This window comes from Lolium rigidum, chromosome 6 (genome assembly GCF_022539505.1).
Source record: "Lolium rigidum isolate FL_2022 chromosome 6, APGP_CSIRO_Lrig_0.1, whole genome shotgun sequence".
Lineage (NCBI taxonomy): Eukaryota > Viridiplantae > Streptophyta > Magnoliopsida > Poales > Poaceae > Lolium > Lolium rigidum.
The window spans coordinates 39,038,348-39,063,601 of NC_061513.1; the positions used below are offsets into that span (position 1 = coordinate 39,038,348).

The 25,254-nt window shown below is 49.0% G+C and overlaps 2 protein-coding genes across 2 annotated transcripts; both read left to right on the forward strand.

Annotated features, from left to right (window-relative positions):
• Positions 1-1,879: 1,879 nt before the first annotated feature.
• Positions 1,880-14,670, forward strand: LOC124658984 (protein LURP-one-related 11-like). Its single transcript, XM_047196961.1, has 3 exons — positions 1,880-2,417; positions 4,420-4,430; positions 14,393-14,670. The coding sequence occupies exons 1-3, from the start codon at positions 1,929-1,931 to the stop codon at positions 14,487-14,489; spliced, it is 597 nt and encodes a 198-aa protein (XP_047052917.1). The 5' UTR covers positions 1,880-1,928; the 3' UTR covers positions 14,490-14,670.
• Positions 14,671-21,934: 7,264 nt separating this feature from the next.
• On the forward strand, positions 21,935-22,842 carry LOC124667382 (protein LURP-one-related 11-like). Its single transcript, XM_047204672.1, has one exon. The coding sequence runs from the start codon at positions 21,991-21,993 to the stop codon at positions 22,582-22,584; it is 594 nt and encodes a 197-aa protein (XP_047060628.1). The 5' UTR covers positions 21,935-21,990; the 3' UTR covers positions 22,585-22,842.
• The last annotated feature ends 2,412 nt before the right edge of the window (positions 22,843-25,254 follow it).

The following is a 25,254-nucleotide window of genomic DNA, read 5'->3' on the forward strand; positions in this document are numbered from 1 at the left end:
GCTGCTTTACACGGCCGCTTGATACGCAGCCGACTTGAGGATCGAGACGGAGTCACGGAGCCAAACTTGAACGCAGCCAAACGAACAAATTGGAGGATCCGATCAACTTGAAAATTCTGTCGGTCTCGGCGAAGTAGCGCTAGACGGACCGCGCTGCAAATCGCTCGGCCGAAATCTTGTCGATCCCGGCGAGCTAAGGCCCCGACGAACCATGCGACGAATTTGTAGATCCAATCTCACGAAAACCAACCGTAGCTCTGATCTGATGAAACTGCTTGATAGCGCAAGACTGCAGATTATTGATCCAAAAGAAAACGCGGCGCTGCCCCGGGAGCGCAGCGGGAAATCTCCCGGGGCTGCGAATCGATCTTAAAGCCTGATGCTCTGATACCACTTGTTATAAAACCGCGCAAATAAAAGTAGATCAAACAAGAACAAGAACACAGATTTTTACGTGGAAAACCCAAACGGGAAAAACCACGAAACGCACGGCGGCGCTCTCACTATAATTGGAGGAGTAGTACAATACACGAGAGGACAGACCCTCTACGTGCTATCAATATGGAGAACTCTCTCTCATCTATTCTATGACTACCTTGGACTATATATAGGGGCAAACAACTCTCTTTCTTGGCGGACACGAAATAGAGTTGTACTGTGCTACGTCTAGCACGTTTGGCATGCCATAGTCCGTTAGGACTCCTTCCATAGTACAACAGGTAAATAGATTTCGGAACACAATACAACACATAGGAGCACCACGAAGAGGAGATCCACCACCAAACGTCTCCATAGTCGGCCCGCAAGCTGTAGTGAAGCACCCCAAAGCACAGGCATGGCGCCCAACATAAACCCTAACGCGGGAACTAGCCCTAATTTACTACTAGGACGAGCCCTCACCAATCTCACCACCGTCCGTCGCTAGAGTGGAGATGACAGGGGCACAACGGCCCTAGATCTGGGGGGGCAATAGAGGAAGGTTGGGACGTAAGCAGTAGGAGACAGGAGTTCCCCTCGGGGATCACATTTCCAATGTAATGCTTATCGGCTATGTCCGACGCGGTGGTGCATCGACTTCTGCTTGGTGCTATCTCCTTTTCCTCCTCTCTCCATTGTTCTGGCGTTGTGCGAGCAAAGGGAGAAGAGTAGCTATGAGGAGATGAGGTGGATAGTGGATAAGGTGGGCATCGAGGTGTGCTGATCCGACGGTGGTGGATTTAACTGAGTTCTAGGCTTGAATTGGCAAAACCCTATACTAATAGAGTTAAGAATCTATGAAATATGTGTAGTGGTATTCTGCTACATACGTGTAGGAATTTCTTCACACCATACATGGAATTAATATTGCCTGCACAACAATTTTTTTCGATAAAAAGAATATATTAATATCGCGAAGATACCAATTACATCCAGCTTCTGCAACAACGTCATATCCTAGTTGTAATACAGATGTACACAACCGTAAAACGAAGAAGAAGCTAAAAAAGAAGAAGTTATTTATGTTGTTCCAATCCTTACAACAGCAGCACAAACACCACCATGACAACACCTTAAATGTAACTTCTCCAAAAGCAAGTTTCGAAGAAGAAAATGGCGCACAAACGCATCTGCGGTGCGATATGGGGGAAACATTAGGTATCCCTAAAATTTCCATTAACCAGTATGCCAAGTCATGCTAAAACAAGCACCAGCTAAACGTGGTGATAATGGCATGCTGACGGGAAGAGTACTAGATCGAGCATAAACAACTTTGGGTTAGCACTATTCTATCTTGTCGCGTGACACGTACAGTGCCATAAACTAATCCCGGCCCCAAAATATACGGCCACCTATAAATAGGTGGAACCAGCGACTGGCACCCACCATCCCAACCATCTCATCAAAACTCAGCAGCTAGAGCAGAGCAGCAGTCTTCTTCGATCCCGGCGATGGCCAAGGTCCAGCCCCTCCCTGCCGCCGCCTCGCCCTCGCCGTCTCCCTGCTCTTACTCCGATGGTCAGCCGAGCCAGCAGGCGTACACGGTGTGGATGAAGTCCCTGGTGTTCAACGGCAACGGCTGCACCGTGTACACCGCTGACGGCGAGGTCGCCTTCCGCATCGACAACTATGGCTGCAAGGGCGGCCGCGAGGTGTTCTTCATGGACCGCGCCGGCAACACTCTCATCAGGATTCGACGTAAGGGCTTCGGCTTGTTCAGGAGGTGGGAGGTCTGCCACGTCGCCGGCGAGGAAGAAGAGGCGACGCCGTGGTTCAGCGTGCGCCGGGCCAAGAAGGGCGGGGACGCCGTGACGATGCACGGCGGCGCGGGTACGTGCTACAGGGTGGACGGCTGCTGCGCGCGCAAGTCGGACTACAGAGTCATCAGCGGCGGCGGCGCAGTCGTGGCGGAGGTCGCCCGCAAGCAGACGGCGGCTGGAGTCGAGCTGGGGGACGCACTAGTGGAAAAACGCTGATCAATACCGGTTCCAGAGGGCCATTTGCACCGGTTTAGCAACCGGTATAAAATATCCGGTGCAAAAGGCCCCCCCCCTTTCCTACCGGTTCCTTACGAACCGGTATAGATGGCCCTCCACGTGGGCGCCCAGGAGAGCGCACGTCGATGGACCTTTCGTACCGGTTTGTACTACAAACCGGTGGCAAAGGTAGGCTGCCTCGGCAGGAAAAATTCGAGAATCTCTGCCGCGGCGAGAATTCAGGGTTTAGGGTTTCGTAGGGGTTTAGGGGTATCGGAGCGTTTCATATCGCGTCGATGCACCGGAAATGCGTTTGGGTTTACGTAGTACATGAAGATCAAGGTGATGCATATAAAGTTGGTGCATATAATATAACACACATGTAATTGCATAAGTAGTACTCTCCGATGCAAATCAAGTCGATGCACCATAGTACAAGCATGAAGATCGATCTATTACACACATGTACCATAGTGGTACACTCCGAGTCAAACTATATATACACACAAAGCAATCGAGGAGCTGGAGAAGATCTTTATGCATAGTGGTACTCTCCGGATGGTGGTATGACTTCCCGAAGGAAAAATCCCGCCAATTCATCGCCGATTGCTTTGAAGCGCTCCTCGATTCCGATCTTCTCCCGCTTTCTTCTCAACTGTAAAAGAATAAGATGAATACATGAGCTATGTGTGTTATATCAAATCACAAATCAAACAATTATTACTGAAACTCAGCACAACTTATGGTAAGAAAATAAATTTGTGAATATTATTTTCGTACCTCTCTATTTCTTTCATTATTCGCTCTCTCGCTGACAATTCTGTGGATGTACTCGCAAACGTAGTATCCACATAGATTAGTCCCCGGTGGTTGTTTTGCGCATTTCTGTACAAGAATATAATTCAGTCAAACAATAATGAAGTATGATAAAGGTGTGTGGACCTAGGTAGTACTACTTACTTTGTTCGCACGCCATATCAGCTTCGGTTTCCAATCATGGGACTGATCTTCCTTGATGAAAGTTTCCCATACGCTGCCCGACAAAAGAAAATGCACAAAAGAGTTATCAATCAGTTGATATCAGGAAACTAACAAAAAAACCGATAAGAATTTGAATTACCTTTTGAGCATAAGAAAACAAGACTTGTATTGTATAGGCTCTTTGGTTAGTGAGTCAAAGACTTCAACTTCTCCTTCGTACATTTTAATGACGATAAGAATAAAGTGAAACCTGCGCACGTTTAAATATGTAGTGTCATATATATAAGTGAGCAAAATAGAATGTGTTATAAGAGAGTAACACTCACTCGGAAGTTGTAAGGCCAAAGTATTGTCTTTTTGTCACGTTGTCGCTTCAAAAACCTTAGCAAAGTCTCCGGTGTATCCCTGTTATAGAGGGGTTCTTCTATGGTCTTGACATGCATTGTGTCCGGGTCAATGAACCCAATGTCCTTGATTTCATCCCTTTTGCATTCGAGCATCTTCAATCTGCATAACATAGCGCACAAAAGATTATAATTTGCGAGATAATCAAGGAGCTGAGCTAAAGACTTCTCAAATTATATAAATAAATCACTTACGGACAATAGCAACTCGACGATAGATTTGTCGAGGGCCCGAAGATTGTATAACTGGAAAAGCTCGGAGAAGTCAACGCTCACGAGTATTCTTGGAAGTAGTGCTCTTCCTTAACTCGCACCATGATAGTCTCCATCCCTCCCTTTGCGGCAACACCGTACCACGTATGCAAGTTACGCATACTTGTTGGTAGCTTGCTGAGATTCTCGACCAAATCTTTCCCTTGAACATATTGATATACTACCTTAGCCATGGCGTAATCGGTTGAGATTTGTCGAGAACTTTGAACGGCCTTCTCGTCAAACACCTTTAGAGGGGGACCGATTTAACGGGTTGTTCTCCGAGCTGGTAGACTTGGTGTATCCCTTTTATCTCCACGATACCCGAGCTGGTAGTGGGGTTTTTCGCCTCCATCATTTGGTCGTACGACCTTTCAATAGAACGCCTATAGTCGGATGGCGGCGATGGTTCAGGGTTATACGGATTCTCGATCGTACGATAAACCTTCACCGGATCTAGTGTCTTCTCAAAAGGTATCTCCGGCTCTTTCTTAGCAAAAAGGCCCTCCGCTGGGACTCAACGGCTTCCTGGTTTTCCTCGGGAGTTTTTTCCCAAGGTAACTTCTCAATAGGCGGCAGTGGTTTCTCCTTTCTAGCTCTCTTCTTAGGCGGCGTACCATTCCGCTTACCGGCGCTGTCTTACGCGGAGGATCTCGAGGTGGTGGACTCATGCTGGGGTCCCTCTCGGGTAGGTATGGACTTTGTCTGCTCATGTGGACTGCTAGGAGGAGGAGTCGAAGGCCTTTGATGCTCATGTGGACTGCTATGAGGAGTCGGTGGCCTTTGCGAGAAGGACGACGTACTTCTTCGGCCATAGGGCGAAACCGTGCTTGACATCGGCAAGTGTCCTCTCATCGTCACCTCTAGGAATATCAAGCTCCACTCGATTCAAAAGCCGGAACAACTTCATCCACCCCGACACGAACACAGCCGAGGTGGAATGGGCATATGGTGGTGCGTTGCTCCTTCTTCACTTGGGTAAACATAACCGACCGCCACCTTAACAGACGCGGTTCTGAATAACATATAGAGCTCGCAATCTGTCTTCTCCGTGACATAATCCACGGGGTAGCTTCCTCCACACCCGTCAAGATGCGTGGAACCCACACTGCTTCTTCGCTGAGATGGGGCGGCATCGGCTTGAGGATCTCGTAGGAACATCGGCTGGTCGGGTGGCCTCTGATTTTTCTCAAGCGCCTCCACCCTAGTTAACAATTCCGTTACAATGTCGGCGTCCTTCTTCTTCTTCCGCGAACGGCTTCTATAAGTGTCAGCGGACTCTGGGAACGCTTCCTTCATGGTGAGACCTGGGCGAGCTCGTACCCGTCCAACGTGTTCAGGATTCCCCAGAGCGAGTGTCAGCTCGTCATTCTCTCTATCGGGAATGTACTCTCCCTTTCGAACCTGTTCAATTGCAGCTACAAGCTTCGGTACGATTTGCTCAATCTTTTCCTTCCATTTTCCCTTCGCAACGATCAGCCCTGTCTTTGGGTCCAACCCTGCCCCATGCGCGAACAACCAGAACTTGGACCGTTCGGGCCAGTCCCATGTATGTGGAGTGATTCCTTCAGCCATCAGTTCATTTTCATACGCTATCCACCTCGGAATGGCAGTCTTGTAGCCACCTGACCCCATATGATGCCAAATTGTCTTCTTTGCAGCATTTTTCTTATTTGTGACCGATCGAGACACAAAAGTAGACGATTGCTTATACCTCTTAAATTCTTGCCAGTGATCCTTTATCTTCACTAGATTATCATCGAATACTTGGATCTTCATTCTTATATTTGTCCCATAAATTTTTCTTCCAAGTCCGGAATTGTATGGCCATCTTCTTGAGAGTCCATTCCTTGACTTTATTCTTCCGGCCTTCCGTCATGTCTTCCGGTAGGCTGAAGCGTGTCAGGCAGAGTTTCCCAAAGAAACTTTTTCATCGCGTCGTTGACATAACTAGCTTCATTGTCCGCTTTCTTCGGCTTATGCCACTCTCGAATGCTGATCGGTACATGGTCCCTAACAAGAACTCCAGCTTGACTTGTAAATTTGGTGCGATGATCTTTGGGATGCACCGGTTCACCATTATCCTTAAATGCCGTGAGGGCTAACCTACCCTCGCCCTTTAGAACTCGCGTCGGGCCTCGTTTTGTTTTAACGGACTTGCTCGATGTTCCAGAAGGCTAATAGAAAAATTATTCGTTAATAAGTGAAATACAAATAAATGAATGCATCTAGTGATATGAACATAGACTTGATACATAAATATACACCTCGGCGGAGTTTGTTATGGAAACTTCGTTGTCTCTTCTAACTTGTTCGGACTCAAGACCCTCGCCGAAATCATTCAGAAAGTCGGCAAAATCTGTTTCATCTCCATCAGCCCCACGGGCACTCTCATATATCAATTTCTGCACCGCTTCTTCCCCCTCCTCATCTCGGACGAAGGTGCCGGTCCGCCATAGCTCAATGTCACTACAAAATTAAGAAAGCAATTATATTTCATTCATCATTTGGATAACAATTCAAATGAAGAAAACAAGAACCCTAACCCTAACACTCGGCGGCGCGCTCATGCTCAACGTCTAACCCTACTACGACTACATGCGCTCCAACGGTGTCATCCCGCCCGAGCCCGACGCCAACGCCGAGGAAATAAATGTAAGGAGGTTTGATTTCATGGATGTTAGTTTTATTCATGAAGGAAGAGCACCGAATGTGCATGCTACAATTTAGCTCGTAATACTCTAGATTTACTTTAAGGACGCCCCTGTGGCTCCTAAACTCTCCTGGTATAGATCTTGTACGTCTTATGATTGTTCAATAAAGAGATCTGTGTCCCCTAAAAAAAGCAGTATTTCATGAAATATAGACAATAATATGAAGATCTATTATACCAAATGCATATAATATGAAAACATATTTCATGATAATTCTTGAAATATGATTTGTTTTCATTGTATGTTTATATTTTACATCTATACATAATTAAATTTCACAAAGTTTGACTTTAACCAAACTTTATATATGACCTATTTTGGGCAGGAGGAAGTAATTTTCAGTACTTAAATTGAAACCATGAAGGACAAAGATAACTCATATGTAGATTTTTTTATCTATGCTATTAAATAAATACTATATGAAGGACAAAGATAACTCATATGCACTTCAGCTGCAGGAACAATAAAACGCTAAGGCGGGGCGACGGTGAAGCTCGGCGACCGCCGTGGACTGCGGTGGCGGCGCGGGCGGGGAAGCTCGCCGCGGTGCGGAATGTCGGCGGGGAGGCGTGGAGGACGAGCTGGTGGTCGCCCGCCCGAGGTGCTTCCCTCGGCGTCGACTTCACCGCCCGAGCCCGACGCCAAGCCGACAACGCCAACACGGGGACGTCGGGCGGCGCTCGCTGCGGAGGCGGCGATGCCAACGGCCTCCTCCGCTGTCTCCTCCGTGCCCGCAGCCCCTCCTCACGCTCCGCCTCCTCCGAGCCGCCCCGTTCGTGCCCTCCCTCCTCACGCGCATTTCGTCGAGCACACCGGAGCACGTCCGGGAGGTGCTCCGCGCGGCAGGGTGGAAGACGACCACCCGGACGCGTCGAGGTCGGCACCGCGGCGTGCGGCGGCGTGCGCGGCTAGGGGAGCGTCGTGCGGGCGAGGGGAAGGAGAATGGGGAGGGATGGCGACGGCGGCCGGCGTGGAGAGGGACGAGGGAGGCTTACCCTGCCGGCGCGCGGGGAGCTACTGCTGCGCGCGGACGACGGCGACGGCGATGGCGTGGTGCGGCGTGGCGACGACGACGGACGGCGGCGACGACGTGGTGTGCCTGCGGCGACGGCGAGGACGACGGACGGCGGCGACGGCGTGGGCGCGCGAGCTCTCGCGAGCGTCTATGTGTGTGATTTGGGGATTTCCCCGTCCTGCGCGCCTAAGTGAAACAGGGGCAAGGACCTTTGGTACCGGTTGGTGCCACCAACCGGTACGGAAGGCCTTTCGTACCGGTTGGTGGCACCAACCGGTGCCAAAGGCTTTTTTTTTCTTTTTCTTTTTTCTTTTACTGTTTTCTTTTCTTTTGCTGTTTCTTTTTCTTTTCTTTTTCTTTTCTGTATATTTTTTCTTTTCAGTTTCTTTTATTTTCTTTTCTATTTCTTTTCTATTTCTTTTCTATTTATTATTTTTTATTGCTTTTCTTTTTCTTTTATTTTCTATTTATTATTTTCTATTGCTTTTCTTTTTTTCTTTTCTATTTATTATTTTCTATTGCTTTTCTTTTTCTTTTATTTTCTATTTATTTTTTCTATTGTTTGTCTATTTTTTTCTTTTCTATTTATATTTTCTATTGCTTTTCTTTTTCTTTTCTTTTCTATTTATATTTTCTATTGCTTTCCTTTTTCTTTACTTTTCTATTTATATTTTCTTTTGCTTTTCTTTTTCTTTTCTTTTCTATTTATTATTTTCTATTGCTTTTATTTTTCTTTTCTTTTCCTTTGCTTTTATGTTTCTTTTCTATTTCTTTTCTTTCCTCCCGCCACGACGCCGTCCGCGCGGGAACGCCCCGACGTCGCGCGGGAAACTTTCCCGCCACGACGCCGCGCGTGGGAGAAAAAAGGCGATAAAAAAAAGGGCGGGAATAAAATTTTATTACGATTGAACTCTAATTAAAAGTACATAGCTCAACTGAAAATTAAGATACATGGCCAGATTTGACTGTTGGAGTCATTCAGTCATACTCTTGTCTAGCCCTATAGTACTCGCCACTGTAGTCGTCGTAGTCGCCGTCATCATCGTCGCTGGCATCGGGGTCGCGGTAGTCGAACCTCGGCGGGAGAGCACGCGTGGGCCGGGACCGAGGGTAGCGCAGGCGGGGGCCACGGTAGGCCATGACGCCCTGGAGAGTCCGGCCGCGCCACCACAGCCGACGGCCGGCCTCGTTGAAGTTCGAAGGAGGTGGGCCGCCCTCCTCGTGCCTGGCAAGCGCCCTCTCACGCCGATTGATGAAGAAGCTTTCCCAAGTCGGGCTGTAGTCGGGATGCCACTGGGGATTCCTCCGCCGCTCCGGCGTGAGCTCGAAGTAGTAGTGGTTCGTGATGGCCATCTCGCGCGCCACACCTAGAGGGACTGGAGGGACCGGTACGCCTCCGACGCTTAGCAACCAGCCGGTCGGGACGCGGTAGCCCGGCGGGCGGGGGTAGTTCGAGGCGCAAAGCGCCTCCGCCTCCCGGGGGTTAGATATACGATGGAAGCCATGGGAGAGAATGATGAGGTTTGCGAGATATGAGTCTAGATGTGATATGTAAATGGAGGCCAAGCCTACATATATATAGTGAAAAAATGGCGGGATGACGGAGGCGGGAACCGGTGAAAAAATAGGCGGAAACCCTTTAGTACCGGCTGGTGGGTGCAACCGGTACTAAAGGTGGTTTTCTCGTCATGTAACAAAGTCGTCGGTGGGATAAGGACGCGTGGGTAACCTTTAGTACCGGCTGGTGGGTGCAACCGGTACTAAAGGTGGTTTTCTCGTCATGTAACAAAGTCTGTCGGTGGGATAAGGACGCGTAGGTAACCTTTAGTACCGGCTGGTGGGTGCAACCGGTACTAAAGGTGGTTTTCCGTCATGTAACAAAGCTGTCGGTGGGATAAGGACGCGTGGGTAACCTTTAGTACCGGCTGGTGGGTGCAACCGGTACTAAAGCTGTCGGCATGATAAGGACGCCCTGCTCGATGAGATAAAGCATGTAGCGCATGACGCCCTGCTCGAAGGAAGAAGACAAAGTAGAAGCGGCGCCGTGCCTATAAAAGGAGCATCGCCATGGCAAGCAGCTCAACAAGCCAACATGGATGGAGAGTTTCATCCCCATGGATGGAGGAAAGGGTTGGGAAATCTCCCGTGGCGGAACTTCTCGAAGATGCCCTTGGTGCACACGACCTATGGCATCTTCGGAAGTTCCGCCTCGGAAAAATTTCCCTGGAAGCCCGTGAAAGACTCCATCTCCTCTAACAATGTTGTGGAAGGATAGGGAAATCTCCCGTGGCGGAACTTCTCGAATATGCCCTTGGTGCACATGTCCTATATATGGCATATTCGGAAGTTCCGCCTTGGAAAAATTTCCATGCAAGCCCGTGAAAGCTCCATTGTTAACATCATTACACAAAAGTGATTTCCATATTAAGATACACAAGTTATGATCCCTATCTAGCTAGTTTTCCGAGTTTTCTTCGTCTGTTTCCCTTTCTTCTGACTGCGACGCAACCATGGACAATCTTCATTATTTAAGATGATGCTTGGGTCAGTTTTCACCTTGAAGGGTGGAATATCATCAAACTTATTATAATCTTCCGACATGTCCGTCTTGTCCTCTACTCCCACGATGTTTCTTTTTCCTGAAAGAACTATGTGCCGCTTTGGCTCATCGTATGATGTGTCCTCTTGCCTTTCTTTTCTTTTCTTCGGTTTGCTAGACATGTCCTTCACATAAAAAACCCGAGCCACTTCACCGGCTAGGACGAATGGTTCGGTGTCGTACCCTAGATTCTTGAGATCCACTCGTAGTCATTCCGCATCGCGGGTCTACCCGTACCCCATCTTTCAGAGTTGAACCATTTGCACCGGAACAAAGGGACCTTGAAATTAGGTCCATATTCAAGTTCCCATATCTCCTCTATGTACCCATAATATGTGACCTTCTTCCCATTGTCATCTGCTGCATCAAAGCGGACACCACTGTTTTGGTTGGTGCTCTTTTTATCTTGGGCGAACGTGTAAAATGTGTTCCCATTAATCTCGTACCCTTGAAAAGTCGATATAGTCGAAGAAGGTTGCTTGGCCAACAAGTATAGCTGCTCGTCATCAGTGGCATTCATGAGACGTGTTTGCAACCAACCGCCGAAAGTCTTCATGTGTTCTCCATCAATCCAATCTTCACGTTCCTCCGGGTATTTAGAGCGTAAGATATCCTTGTGTTCCTCTTTGTACGGAGCCACCAAGATGGAATTATGTAGAACTCGTGTAGTGTGCTTGAGTGAAAGAATGTCCGTCCATACACGTTATTGCTTTCTTTCCTAGCGTGCCTTTTCCACGCAGTCTCCCCTCATAGCGTGATTCAGGAACACCGATCGGCTTAAGGTCGGGAATAAAGTCAACACAAAACTCAATGACCTCCTCTGTTCCATAGCCCTTGGAGATGCTTCCTTCCGGCCTAGCACGGTTATGAACATACTTCTTTAAGACTCCCATGAATCTCTCAAAAGGGAACATGTTGTGTAGAAATACAGGACCGAGAACGCCAATCTCTTCGACCGGGTGAACTAGGAGATGTGTCATAATATTGAAGAAGGATGGTGGGAACACCAACTCGAAGCCGACTAGACATTGGACCACATCCTTCCGTAAATTTTGTAGAGTAAGTGGATTGATCACCTTCCGAGAAATTGCATTGAGGAAAGCACATAGCTTCACAATGGGTACTCGAACATTTTCCGTGAAGCCCCCTCAATGCAACCGGAAGTAATTGTGTCATAATCACGTGGCAGTCATGAGACTTTAGGTTTTGAAACTTTTTCTCAGACATGTTTATTATTCCCTTTATGTTCGACGAGAAGCCAGACGGGACCTTGATGCTACTCAGGACTTCAAAAAAGATCTCCTTCTCTTCTTTGGTAAGAGCGTAGCTGGAAGGACCTTGATACTTCTCTGGATTCGGGTTGCTTCCTTCGTGGATACTTTGCTCGGTCCTGCCGTGCATCCGGTGTATCTTTTGTCTTCCCATACACGCCCAAGAAGTTTAGCGAGTTCACGCAAAGATTTTTCGTCACGTGCATCACGTCGATTGCGAGTGAACCTCTAAGAATTTCCAGTAGGGTAGCTCCCAAAATATCGACTTCTTCTTCCACATGGGTACATGTCCATCAACATTCGGAACAGATTGTCCGCCGGGACCCTTTCCAAAGATCACTTTTAAATCCTTGACCATATCATATATAACTTCCCCGATAGAGGCGGGTAGGCTTCGTCCGGTTATCCGCCTCACCTCCGAAATGCTTTCCTCTCTTTCTTACGTGATGTTGTTTTGGAAGAAATCGACGATGCCCTAGGTACACATTCTTGTTTCCTAAATATATAGTGTCGGTCTCACCTAAACGGTGTGTGCATGCGTTGTATCCCTTGTTTGACCGCCCTGAAATGTTACTAAGAGCAGGCCAATCATTGATGGTTACAAACAACAACGCCCGTAGGTTAAATTCCTTTTGTTCGTGCTCATCCCACACAGGTACACCTTCGTCACGCCACAACTGTAAAAGTTCTTCAACCAACGGCCTCAGTGTACACATCAATGTCGTTGCCGGGTTGCCTCGGGCCCTGGATGAGCACTGGCATCATAATGAACTTCCGCTTCATGCACAACCAAGGAGGAAGATTATAGATACATAGAGTCACTGGCCAGGTGCTATGACTGGAGCTCTGCTCACCGAAAGGATTAAAGCCATCGGTACTTAGACCAAATCTTAAGTTCCTTGCGTCATCTGAAAATGACTTGAACTCTCTGTCGATTTTTCTCCACTCGCGACCCATCGGCGGGGTGTCTCAAGCATCAAATCTTTCTTACGGTCCTCTTTGTGCCATCGCAACAACTTGGCATGCTCTTTGTTTTGGAACAAACGTTTCAACCGTGGAATTATAGGAGCATACCACATCACCTTCGCAGGAACCCTCTTCCCGGGGGTGGACTCGCCCTCAACATCGCCGGGGTCATCTCGCCCGATCTTATACCTCAATGCACTACATACCGGGCATGCATTCAAATTCTCGTACTCCCCGCGGTAGAGGATGCAGTCATTGATGCATGCATGTATCTTCCGCACCTCTAATCCTAGAGGGCAGACAACCTTCTTTGCTTCGTACGTACTAGAGGGCAATACGTTCTCCCCGGAAGCATCTTCTTTATTATTTTCAGCAACTTTTCAAATCCCTTGTCGAAGTACCATTCTCTCGCCTTCCATTGCAGCAATTCCAGCGTGGTACCCAGCTTTTTCTCGGCCATCTTCGCAATTTGGGTACAACGGTGTCTTGTGATCCTCTAACATTTTCTGCAACTTCAACCTCTCCTTTTCACTTCCGCAGCTTATCTTCGCATCAAGAATAGCCCGACCCAAATCGTCATCGGGGTCATCAAAAATGGGCTCATCAAATATGGGCTCTTCTTCAGCTTCGTCTTCCCCCATTCTACTATCACCGTCTTCGTTGAACATAGGATAGTTGTCACTATCCTCTTCTTCTTCGTTGTCTTCCAATATAATCCCTCTTTCTCCGTGCTTGGTCCAACAATTATAGCTGGGCATGAAACCGTTCTGCAGCAGGTGGACGTGAATGGTCTTTGAGGTAGAGTAATCCGTCATATTCTTACAGGAACTACATGGACAATAGATGAAACCATTCGACTGCTCGCTTGCCTCAGCCACGTTGAGAAAATAATGCATGCCATTAATGAAGTCGGGACGGCACCGGTCACCGTACATCCATTGTCGATTCATCCGCATTTTATATGTATATCAAATATCATTAATTACACAACATCGTGGATATATGAGTGACAAACTAAATTAATATTCAAGTTCATCGAGATAAAACTAAGTTTTTTTTATAAAAAAGAAGAGGCTCACCGAGGTTGTACGGTGCCGGCTAGGGGACGACGCGGGCGATCGACGGCGGTAAGACGGGGATGATACTAATTAAAACCTACAAAATATACCATAATATCAGGTCAAATTGATTATAAAAAAGTAAAATCCCTAACTTAGGAATTTCATCGAACACCTTGCTAGCACTAGAAAAATAGTACGAGTTAAAACTACCAAAGAGATGTGCAAAATTAGGAACGCCGGAAGAAAGGATGATAGTGCTAACCGTTGGATAGATGAATGCCCTTATTCTTGTTAAAATGGTGGAGAAAAATTAGTGATTTATTGGAGTGTGAGAGGTGCAAAAATTTTGTGTGTGAGAGGAAGAACAGGAAAGGAGCCGGCCGGGGGACGACCAGGGACGGGCTCGATCGATGATGATATAGGGGAACCCTTTGGTACCGGTTCGTGTTACAAACCGGTACCAAAGGTCCTGCCCGGGCCCCACCAAGCGTCTGACAGATGGCCGAAGACATTTCGTACCGGTTCCTAACACGAACCGGTACGAAAGCCCCTAAAGAACCGGTGCCAATGCTCCTCGCACGCCTGAGCCCGCGAACCGGTGCAGATTGCCCCATTGGCACCGGTTCGTAAGGGAACCGGTACCAATGGCTTAGATGGATGCCCCATTTTCCACTAGTGACGACGTGCTTACGTTGGCGGTGGAGCCGGAGGTGCATCACCTGCTCGTGCTGGGTTTGGTCGTCGTCTGTGGGCTCATGAACCGATCCTTGTGATTGGAATGGTGATCGTCTTCTACTTTATTTCTCTAGGGAAAGATTAGGAAGTTTTTGCCAAATCGAGGACATGGAGACTCGTTTTGGTTTAGCATTTCCCTTTGTCAAGGGTTTTTGGCTGTATAAATTGGAAGATTGTAACACACACTGAAACATACTAGTAACTGTTCAGACATGGAAATGAAAAGAATGAAGTTATTTCTCACCTAGGTATCGAAGATCCTATTTGGATGCGAGAACATGTTAGTGTATGATCTACAAGTTTTTTTTTTGTGGTCCTGTTTTTGGTGTCTCGAGAAGAGGGACTAGTTTTACTGTGGTCTACATGATTTGAAGAGGTGGCAATGGATATTTTTATCTCACATGGACAAGGGTGTAGCCTTCAGATAGAACTTCCACCACCCTATGCGGAGGTAACCATACGAAATGTTTCTACGATAGTGTAGCTTATCATTCTTGGGTTGACGTACACAAAGTTACCTACCACTAGGAAAGCAATTGTCCCCATAAATTTGCGCAAAGTGTTTTAGTTTCTAGTTTTATTTGGCTTAATCAAACTGACATGGAAATAAATCCCGCAAGAGCCTCTTAGGAGCATCTCTAACGGATGATGTATATAATAGGATAGCTACCGAAAAATTGAGCAACAAAAAGTTAATTTTAGAGTACAAGAAAATGTTCTTGAATAAAAGATGATGTAAAAGAAGGCACCCAATATGAGATCCGATTGTGGGGTGAGACGAGATGAAGTTCCAACTGATGGTTGGGCTGCACGTGGCCGAAGATTTATTATAGGGCATAAGGTTGGGTGCCCTATATTATGTCACTTGGGGAGAAATATAAGGCATGATGTAAATATATGTTGCACCAAATAAAAACATAACATATGTTGGGATACCGTTTTAGCCTTCCAGAGATACCGCTCCATGAATGCCGCTCGTTTCCTCCCTACTGTATCTCCCAACTTCTCTATTTTCCGTTAATAGAATTGTTAATTATTTTATACTAATTAAGTCACGCTTTTCTTTACCTTGATGATTATTGACAATTACGGGTGCATGACATACTGTACCCGTGTTTTGTTATGTATAATATGGTTTAGATGTAGCAATAACGAGTTCTTTAAGGATTTTAGGTGGTCTCCCGGCCCATACAATACAATGTCCACAGTATTAATTCGGCCAAAAATTTATTTAACTGTAGAGCTAACCAGGGATCAGATGCTGTACTGTAGTGGCTTGCTCCGTGTCTGTCCTCTGTATTGTCTTTCGGAAAGAGCCGATGCTGCATGTACACCGTACGCTCTGTACAAGATGGTATCACACGTGTATCTCACCAAGTAGCTACTACTTTAGTCGGTCTCCTTACGTACGTGTGGTACATATGAATATATGATGCTCTCTCCTTTGCATGTTTTTCGTGTGATGAACTGTTCAGACGTGAGCAGGACTGCATTTGATACTCAACAGTTCAGACTTCTCACGCTAGGAAAGTACATCGAATAAACCGTGTGATTGCTGACTTGCTCTTGTTCACCCGCTCGACACTTCACTATATTCCTTTTCCAACTTCAGTTCAAAGGGAGAAGGAAAAAACAGCTTTTCTTTTCTACATGTGAGCTCCTTATTACAAAAAGTAGCTTTATACATCTCTTTTGAGAATGTAGCCTTTACACTGTAGTATATGAACCACATATATGCTCTTTAGAATATAACATATTTTTAGCTTTTTTCTTTGCAATATTCATTAGAAGTGGTCAAAGGAATATTCTAATTTGACCACCTCAAGAACCATCACAGCAAGGCATTCGTGTAATTAGTTTAGCAAAGTTTCCCTTAGTTATACCATTTGTCAGCAACATGTCCTCAGTTAAATCTTCCAACTTGTTTGGATTGATCCAAGAATTTTGAAGATTTTTCATCGTAAAAAGGTCAGAACCCCAAGACTTAGCACTTGCCTCTCTCGACAAGAAAGTTGCCGAGAGAGGAAAGGGCCCCCTAGCCTCTTCCTATGGTGGGAGGAGTGGGGACCCAAGAGTGAGTTTGTGGTGGTGTAATTAGGTCTATGAGGGTTAGGTTTTAATCAATCGGCAATGATGTCGTGCGAATTCAAAATAATGTTTCCCCGACTCCTTGTCCACCTCGTTGGTGCGTGTCTCGTTATTAATGGAGCATGGCGGAAAAATCGTCTACTTGCCGCTCCTATGGAATGATGAATTGAATCCAGTTATGGCTTGGTGTGTTGCATCTAGTTTGTGTCTCGGTTTGATGGTTTCTTCTCCGGCCAGCGAGGTTCGGCAGGATTCAGCTTCGTCAATCGTCACCAAGCTAGTGAGGCCAGATCTTCTTCATCACTTTCTTCTCCGGGGCGGCGTTATGTTTCACGGCGTCTTCTGACTCCGACTATCGACTTTCTGTTTAGCGCGCCAACAACGTTTTTCTTGCTCTGGCGTGGGGCAACAATCAATCTTCGCTCACGGTGCACCACAGGCGAGTGCAAGAGCTAGGAAACAACCCCGATTTCTTTATGGACTTATGTGTAATTCTATTTTTATTGAAGGTGCTTTTTAACTTTAATTTTGTACCTCTGACCTCTTTGCAACAAAAAATTCATGGTGCACCCTAAATTAGGCAACCATCGAAGCAGACGACCTGTGATGATACAAATCAATACATGCCCCCATTGATGTCACTACGTACAAATGTAGCACTGCTCTGATCCAATCACTGTGGTGTCAACTTTAGTTATTTGTATTCTATACATCTTCCAGAGGAGTTTGGAGAGGTACATGTATAACATACAGAAAAAGCGCAACGATCTGGTCAGAAAGTTCCTCTCAGACCATAATCAAATCACGTCTCCGTGTACGTGCTGATTTTATCTGATTAGTTTCCAGTAAAAGATTCCCTCTGTCCAGTAAGCATAAAATACAGTATCACGTACGAATAATTTCTGTGCACTTTTTAAACAGAAGGCTCGAAATGAGCCCGGCTTTGAATTAACGAAGCCATCAACCGGCCAGGAGTTACACCAAGAGTTACAACACACACCGAACGCAAACTGAGAAAAACAACAGAAGACAACACAAAGAACGCCGCCTAGCGCCAGAGTTGAGGGAGCCTTGTCTTCTGTTGCACCGGAGCGAGCACATCCTAGTCCACGCCGACAAAACCTCCTACGCACCAACACCACAGCTCAAGGAGGACTCGACGACGGGTCAGCAGCCTAGCAGAGCTTGAGGATCCAAAGGGGAGGGGGTCATGCGGCGACGCCTCCAAGAAGGTGCATGGCGCACGAGTGCGTCATCGTCGTCGGCAGAGACCGAGGTCCTGCAAAGCTTTCACCCAGACCCCGAACCACCACCCCCCGAGCTCGGGTTAGGTCCAGACCCGAAACACAACATCTTCCACTGGCATTGGGATAAGCACACCGGCCAAAACTACGACCAGACGCCGACCTAGCAAAGCCCCCCAAGGCACTAGGCGGGCAATCAGCTACCGAAGCAAGGCCGTGTATAAGCAGCCAGGCTGACGAAGCGAGGGGGCTGGAACACCAGCGAGAGGTCAAAGGGTGATCCACAAGACACTACAAGAGAAGCTGGCCCAAAGCGGGGCCATCAAGATTAGCAGGTTGGGGCGGAGGGACGAAAACCATCAGTTCTAAACGGGGGATTCAAATCGGGACGCCTTCAACAAGGGAACGACACCTAAAAGGTGACGCCGTCACGGGCAATGGCCAGGCCATGCGTAGCTTTCGCCTAGATCCCACCGGGTCGAAATCTGGTCGTCGTCGTGAGGATGCAGAGCGGACAGAACAAAACTCGCTGCCGCACCTCCAACCCAAGCCACACTATGACCTAGCCCCAGCTAAAGTCACCCGCAGGAGAGACGCAAGAGCTGGTTGGCCAACCCGGCCGGACCCGAAACCAGTCGTCGCGACGCTGGATCGGCGGCACCACGACGGCCGCAACATCCACAGCGCGCCAAACCCTGCAGTAGCGCGACCACGATAGATCGGAGGGAGAAACTACAGCCGCAAAAGCACCTGCAGTACATGCTGCCTACCCCGGCGAGCACACGCCGACTTAGGAACCCAGTTCCAGAAAAAGCCGAACAAGACGGACATAGGGATTGCAAGATTCGCCAATGCAGAGCAACAGATCCGGGGGCCGACAGCCAACGCCATGACTGAAGGCCACCATGCCCGTCACGGCAGAAGGGATTCCGACCAGGCCCTACCAGGCCCAGATCTGGGCCCACAAGCCCAGATCTGGCCGAAACCCTAAAGCCCAAGTCCACAGCCGCCGTTGGACGGAGCAGCACCACGCGGGGCGCCGCCGCCCGCAACAGCCACCTGCCGCCAGGACCGAGCCGGAGCAGCGCCGGCCTGAGCCGTCGCCGACGCGCCCCCCCACGGTGAGGCTGCGGCCAGCCCCAACTGGCCTGCCTGACGCGCGGGAGGGGAGCGACGAGGACGCGAAGCTTAGCGGGGCGACGAGGCGCCGCTGCGACCGCACGGCCCGCCGCCCGCGGCAACAGCCTCATTTCTGTGCACTTGAATACATCATCGCGTACTGAATGATCTTCAGATCGAAGTCTCCTCTACAAAAATATTTAAGTAGCCTCCATTATCAGCAGAGTTGCTGATCTGCACAAGGCTCCCATATGTTCGGCAGGGGCCTGCCTCGCTTTGCTTAACACTGCATTTCGCGTTCATCTCGTGTCCTGATCATTTGTCCTTGTAGTTGGGAGCTAACCGCTTTGACCCAACTACATTGTACTCCTGCTCAGCACCACACAACGCAGAGCCATATATATCCATTTTAATTCGGTCGTCACAACAGAAACTGCATACTGCTTCCCCAAGATTAGGCCATCGCCACAGGAGACGGGCTAAGCAATGCAGTAATCTAGATTATGCATGCAAAATGATGGAGCTTATTTTTCTGGTAATCTGTCAATTGCCGTCTGTGGATGGATAAGTGTTGCTGTAGAACAATTAACCAGTGATGTGGCTCTCGCCGGCCTAAGGACATCAGAGAAAACGAGAGCGAAAACAATAGTGTGAATTACATCAACGGTCCATGGAAAAATTAAACAAGAGATGAGAAGTTCAGAATTAGTCAGCTAACTAAGCGCAGGTTATCTACGTCCTTAGCATGTAGCAAGGGCCTAAAAGGCTAATTAGGCACATGTACTTATCTTTGGCTCCCTGAGCGTGCGTGGGTGCTGGGGCCTGCTTCATCGAGAGATGCTCACCAAATAGTACAGTCCATTTTCTTCGGTGCCGGCCACCCATCACCCTCCTTAACCCTAAGAGTATCTCCAGTCGCGTCCCCCAAACGGCGTTTGGGGGACGGCGGACAAAAAATGGGGAAAAAAGCTGTCCAGTCGCGTCCCCCAAAGCTAATTAGAGCCTCATTTTGTGTCCGGCGTCCCCGGTATAGAGTCTCTACCGGGGACGCCGGACACAAAATGAGAGCCCATATGCATGCATGCAGCCCCTGGTCCCCACATGCTAGTCTTTTTCCCCACACTTTCTCTCACCTACTTTTCCCACATGGGGTGGTCCCCTTTATTAAAATGCATGCATCCGGACGTCTGTTTGAGGGACGCGGCTGGAAAGGGCCTCTTTTTTGTACAGATTTTTGGTCTCTTTTTGTCCGGCGCGGTCTCAAACGTGCCCCAAATCATTTATGCCGGACGCTTTTTGAGGGACGCGACTGGAGATGCTCTAAGGTTTCTTCCTCGCTAAAGTCTGGCCCGCCATGGCCAGCCAGGTGGGTCCTTCCTCCGGCGAGGTCACGACTCGCCATCACCATCTCTGTAGTTCGTGGCCAGCTACGATGAGAGTACAAATTACAAAGGACACCAGTAAAAAGAGAAAATGCAAAACAACCCTCAACGTTTATAGAAAGAGCCCTAAAAGTCTGACACAAAGCATGATTGGCTCCTTTCTCTCTACCACCAGAATTACCACACCATCGCTGGCCAACCTCACCGCCATCGGGGACGAAACCAGTTGGAGCTGTGAGTGCGACGAACGCTGACCTGAATCCACCAAAGCGCCTCCAAACTGGAGGTTGAAAGGACACCTTCAAAGGCGTTTGGAGAGGCAGCCTCATCGGCCAAAGATCAAGGTGGCAAGCCAGGGCCACCGTGCGGGATTATCCAAATCGCAGTATCAATATTACCGATGGCCTCCTCGATCTAATGACATTAGCTTAAGCACCCGCTCCAACATAGGCTACCACCATAAACCTGGACCTTATTGTTAATGGAGATGTCGGTGGTGCAGCCCTTCCCCACCTTTGTCTCCGTCCATAGGAGCACCACCAAGAGGAGATCCACCACCAAACGTCTCCATAGTCGGCCCGCAAGCCCCATTGAAGCACTCCAAAGCACAAGCATGGCGCCCAACATAAACCCTAACGCGGGAACTAGCCCTAATTTACTAATAGGAAGAGACCCTCACCCGTCTCACCACCGTCCGTCGCTAGAGAGGAGATGACAAGGGCACAACGGCCCTAGATCTGGTGGGGAACGATAGAGGAAGGTTGCGGGCGTGAGCAGTAGGAGACAGGAGTTCCCCTCGAGAATCACATTTCCAATGTAATTCTTATCGGCTATGTCCGACGCGGTGGTGCCTCGACTTCTGCTTGGTGGTATCTCCTCTGCCTCCTCTCTCCATTGTTCTGGCGTTGTGCGTGCAAAGGGAGAAGAGCAGCTGTGAGGAGATGAGGTGGATAGTGGATAAGGTGGGCATCGAGGTGTGCTGATCCGACGGTAGTGGATTTAGCTGAGCTCTAGGCTTGAATTAGCAAAACCCTTTACTAATAGAGTTAAGAATCTATGAAATATGTGTAGTGGTATCCTGCTACATACGTATAGGCATTCCTTCACACTATACATGGAATTAATATCGATTCAACTGCAAAAAAAAGTTTGATAAAAAGAATCTATTAATATCGCAAAGATATCAATTACAACGTCATACCCTAATGGTAATTCAGATGCACACAACTAAAAAACGAAGAAAAAGCTAAAAAGAAAAAATTATGTTACGGTGTTGCATCCTTTACAGCAGCAGCACAAATACCACCACGACAACACCTTAAGTTTAACTTCTGCAAAAACGACGTCTCAACGAAGAAAATGGCGCACAAGCGCATGTGTTGTGCTATATGGAGGAGAAACATTAGGTATCCCTAAAATTTCCATTAACCACTATGCCAAGTCATGGTAAAACAAGCACCAGCTAAACGTGGCGATAATGTCTTGCTGACGGGAATAGTACTAGATCGAGCATAAACAACTTTGGGTTAGCACTATTCTATCGTGTCGCGTGACGCGTACAGTGCCATAAACTAATCACGGCCCAAAATATACAACCACCTATAAATAGGTGGAATAACCAGCGACTGGCACCCACCCCACCATCCCAACCATCTCATCAAAACTCGGCAGCTAGAGCAGAGCAGCAGTCTTCTTCGATCCCGGCGATGGCCAAGGTCCAGCCCCTCCCTGCCGCCGCCTCGCCCTCGCCGTCTCCCTGCTCTTACTCCGATGGTCAGCCGAGCCAGCAGGCGTACACGGTGTGGATGAAGTCCCTGGTGTTCAACGGCAACGGCTGCACCGTGTACACCGCTGACGGCGAGGTCGCCTTCCGCATCGACAACTACGGCTGCAAGGGCGGCCGTGAGGTGTTCTTCATGGACCGCGTCGGCAACACTCTCATCAGGATTCGACGTAAGGGCTTCGGCTTGTTCAGGAGGTGGGAGGTCTGCCACGTCGCCGGCGAGGAAGAAGAGGCGACGCCATGGTTCAGCGTGCGCCGGGCCAAGAAGGGCGGGGCCGCCGTGACGATGCACGGCGGCGCGGGTACGTGCTACAGGGTGGACGGCTGCTGCGCGCGCAAGTCGGACTACAGAGTCATCAGCAGCGGCGCGGTGGTGGCGGAGGTCGCCCGGAAGCAGACGGCGGCTGGGGTCGTTCTGGGCGAGGACGTGCTTACGCTGGCTGTCGGGCCGCAGGTGGATCACCTGCTCGTTCTGGGTTTGGTCGTCGTGCGTGGGCTCATGAACCGCTCCTTGTGATGGATTGAGCGGCGATCATCTTTTTTTTTTCTTCATGAGATTCAATTCACTAGCTAGGGACATACACGTTGAGGCTTGCGAGTGCCTGTAGCTGTAGGTGGTATTTTTCTTCCTGTTTTCCACAGGAAGACTTAGGATTTTTTTGCCCAAATTGAGGACATGGTGACTCTCTTTGGATTACATGTAGTTTTCCCCTTTTGTCACGGCTTTTTGAAGACTATGGTCGTCTTCTATAAGTTGGAGGATTGTAACATATTGATACAGGATTATTCAAGTGATTCTATTGTCTTTTGGAAGTGTTGTGTTCCTAGTTTTTCTTTTCTCTGGCTTGATCAGACGAACGCTGAAATAGATCCCTCTATTAACTAATTCACACCCGGTGAAAAGCCAATTGGCTGGTAATCAAGCGTAGACAAATACTCAGAGCATGTCTAACAGGCCCCGTATTTCGCTGCCCCGTATAAGTCTCTTATTTCGTCCCGTATCGAAAAACTGCTCCATTTCGAGCCATGCCGTCTAGCAGACCCCGTATTTCGCCCCGTATTTTCAAAAATTAAAACCCCGGGAAGTTCATCTTCATTGATCATACTAGGGATCATACATACATTTTGATCATACTACGGATCATACTACATCTAACTAAGCATCAACCTACCTCTAGTCGTCCGGGATGACGTAGGGGATGAAGGCGATCCTCGCCGCCTCCTCCCGCGCCTGCCGCGCTGCCGCGCCTCGAACTCCCGGACGGCGGCGATGGCCGCCGCCTCCTCCTCTGCCTCCGCCGCCGCTTTCTCGGCGGCATCCGCCTCGGACAAGGCGACCGCACGGCGGTAGGCCGCCTCCTCTTCCTCCTCTTCCGCCGCCGCCGCTTCCTCCTCGCCGCCTCCGCTTCCTCCGCCGCTGCTGCTGCTGCCGATGGTCGCCCTCCATTCCGCCAACGCCGCGCGGTCGCGCTGCCACTGCGCGCGCCATTTCTCGAACGCCTCGCCGCTCATCGGCTTGAGCGGCGGGTCCTGCTTGTACCACCGCCCGCCCGCGGCGAACTCGCGGAGCGGGTCCGGCACGTACAGCGCGCCGGCGTACTTGCAGGCCGCGCGACGGCTCCCGGCGGCGGAAAGCTTGCACTTCAGCCGCCACGCTTCCTCTACGGTGTCCGGCGAGCGGGATCGCTCCGATCCGCTCGCCGGCGAGGCCCTCTCGCGGCGGCGGGAGTCCATCCTAGCTTTGGGGTGGAATGCGTGGCGGGGAGCGGCTAATTGCTCGCCGGAGCAGCAGGAGGAGGCGGCGGCGCGCGGCGGAGCTAGGGTTGCGAGTGAGGGGTTAACCCCTCACTCGCACCTGCGCCCACTATATGTACGGGGCGACGGGGCCGATTTCCTGGGCCTCGTATTCTGCCGAAACGGGGCGGCCCGAATACGGGGCCTGCTAGACGGCCCAAACCGCGCCTGCCCCGTATGTCGCCGGAATTTTACGGGGTGGGCGGGTTATATGGGGCCTGTTAGACATGCTCTCATAGCAGTCACGAGTCAATGAGCCCACGACTTCGCCCATTGTTGCCCTAGCTAGGTCATTCACACCACATAGCACATTGTTCATCTTCCTTTTATTTTGCAAGGGACGAATTATCTCCTATTTTTGCAAGGGACGAATTGTATCCGAGTCAGGCGGATACAAGTTTAATGGTTATATATACTCCGTAGAAAAAGGCTGCCATCACACCCAATATCAAGAGTGGAACGAGGGTAGTTTGGAATTTAACCTTACTATAAGCTCATGGAGGTGATAATTTTTCACCTTTCTTCAAACTAAGGAATGGCAAGAAAAAACCGTTGGCAAAGCCGTTCGTGTAGCTAAATATCATGACGAACAAGTTAGTCGCAATGCCTTGAATCGACTTAAGAGAAACAAACATCATAGTTAATCAAATAGTCCAGCTTTCAAAATCCTGCATGGATAATACCATACTCTTGGGTACTGTATAAGAAAACAAAATTTTACATGAAAGTTCAATGCTACCACCATTCAAAGAAGCAGTCCCATGCTCCATATACAACAAAGTTGGACAACCCCATCCAAAACAAATACGTGAGAGGGACAACGATAAGGAATGGTTCTACGGTACTACGAACCAGTACACACAAGACGTTATACGCAGTGTAGAAACGAGGCGCAGGAGAAAGTTCAGTATACGGCACACCGCGGAGAAGAAAAAGAGCACATCGTCGTCGACGGCGTCAGCATCGATCCGCCCAATAAACGCGGAAGAAACCGGAGTACAACGGGGCAGCGCCCCCTTGCCTGCGTAGCGGGCGGCACGCCAGTACTAGGCGGACGGCGATGGTTGCCGGAGACGACGACCTGAAAGCGGCCGGCGAGCAGGCGACGCGCGGGCCGTCTCTCTCCCGAGGCTGGAAGTACCGCCCCCCGGCTGATCGGAATCGGAATGAGATATCGGTGACAGGTGATGGCTAACGAACTTGAGCCCGCGGTTGGCTGCGATGGCCTTGGTGGTGGCCGCATGCATGAGAGCTCACGTTGCCATGTCTACCGCTCCAATAATTCATCCGCGAGAGTCACGATGGCACTGTGGTCTGTGTCATTTGACCCGGGAAACAGGAACGCTCCGTGTGTATTTTATGAAGCGTGTGGGGTGCGAATTTGCCGGTCTTA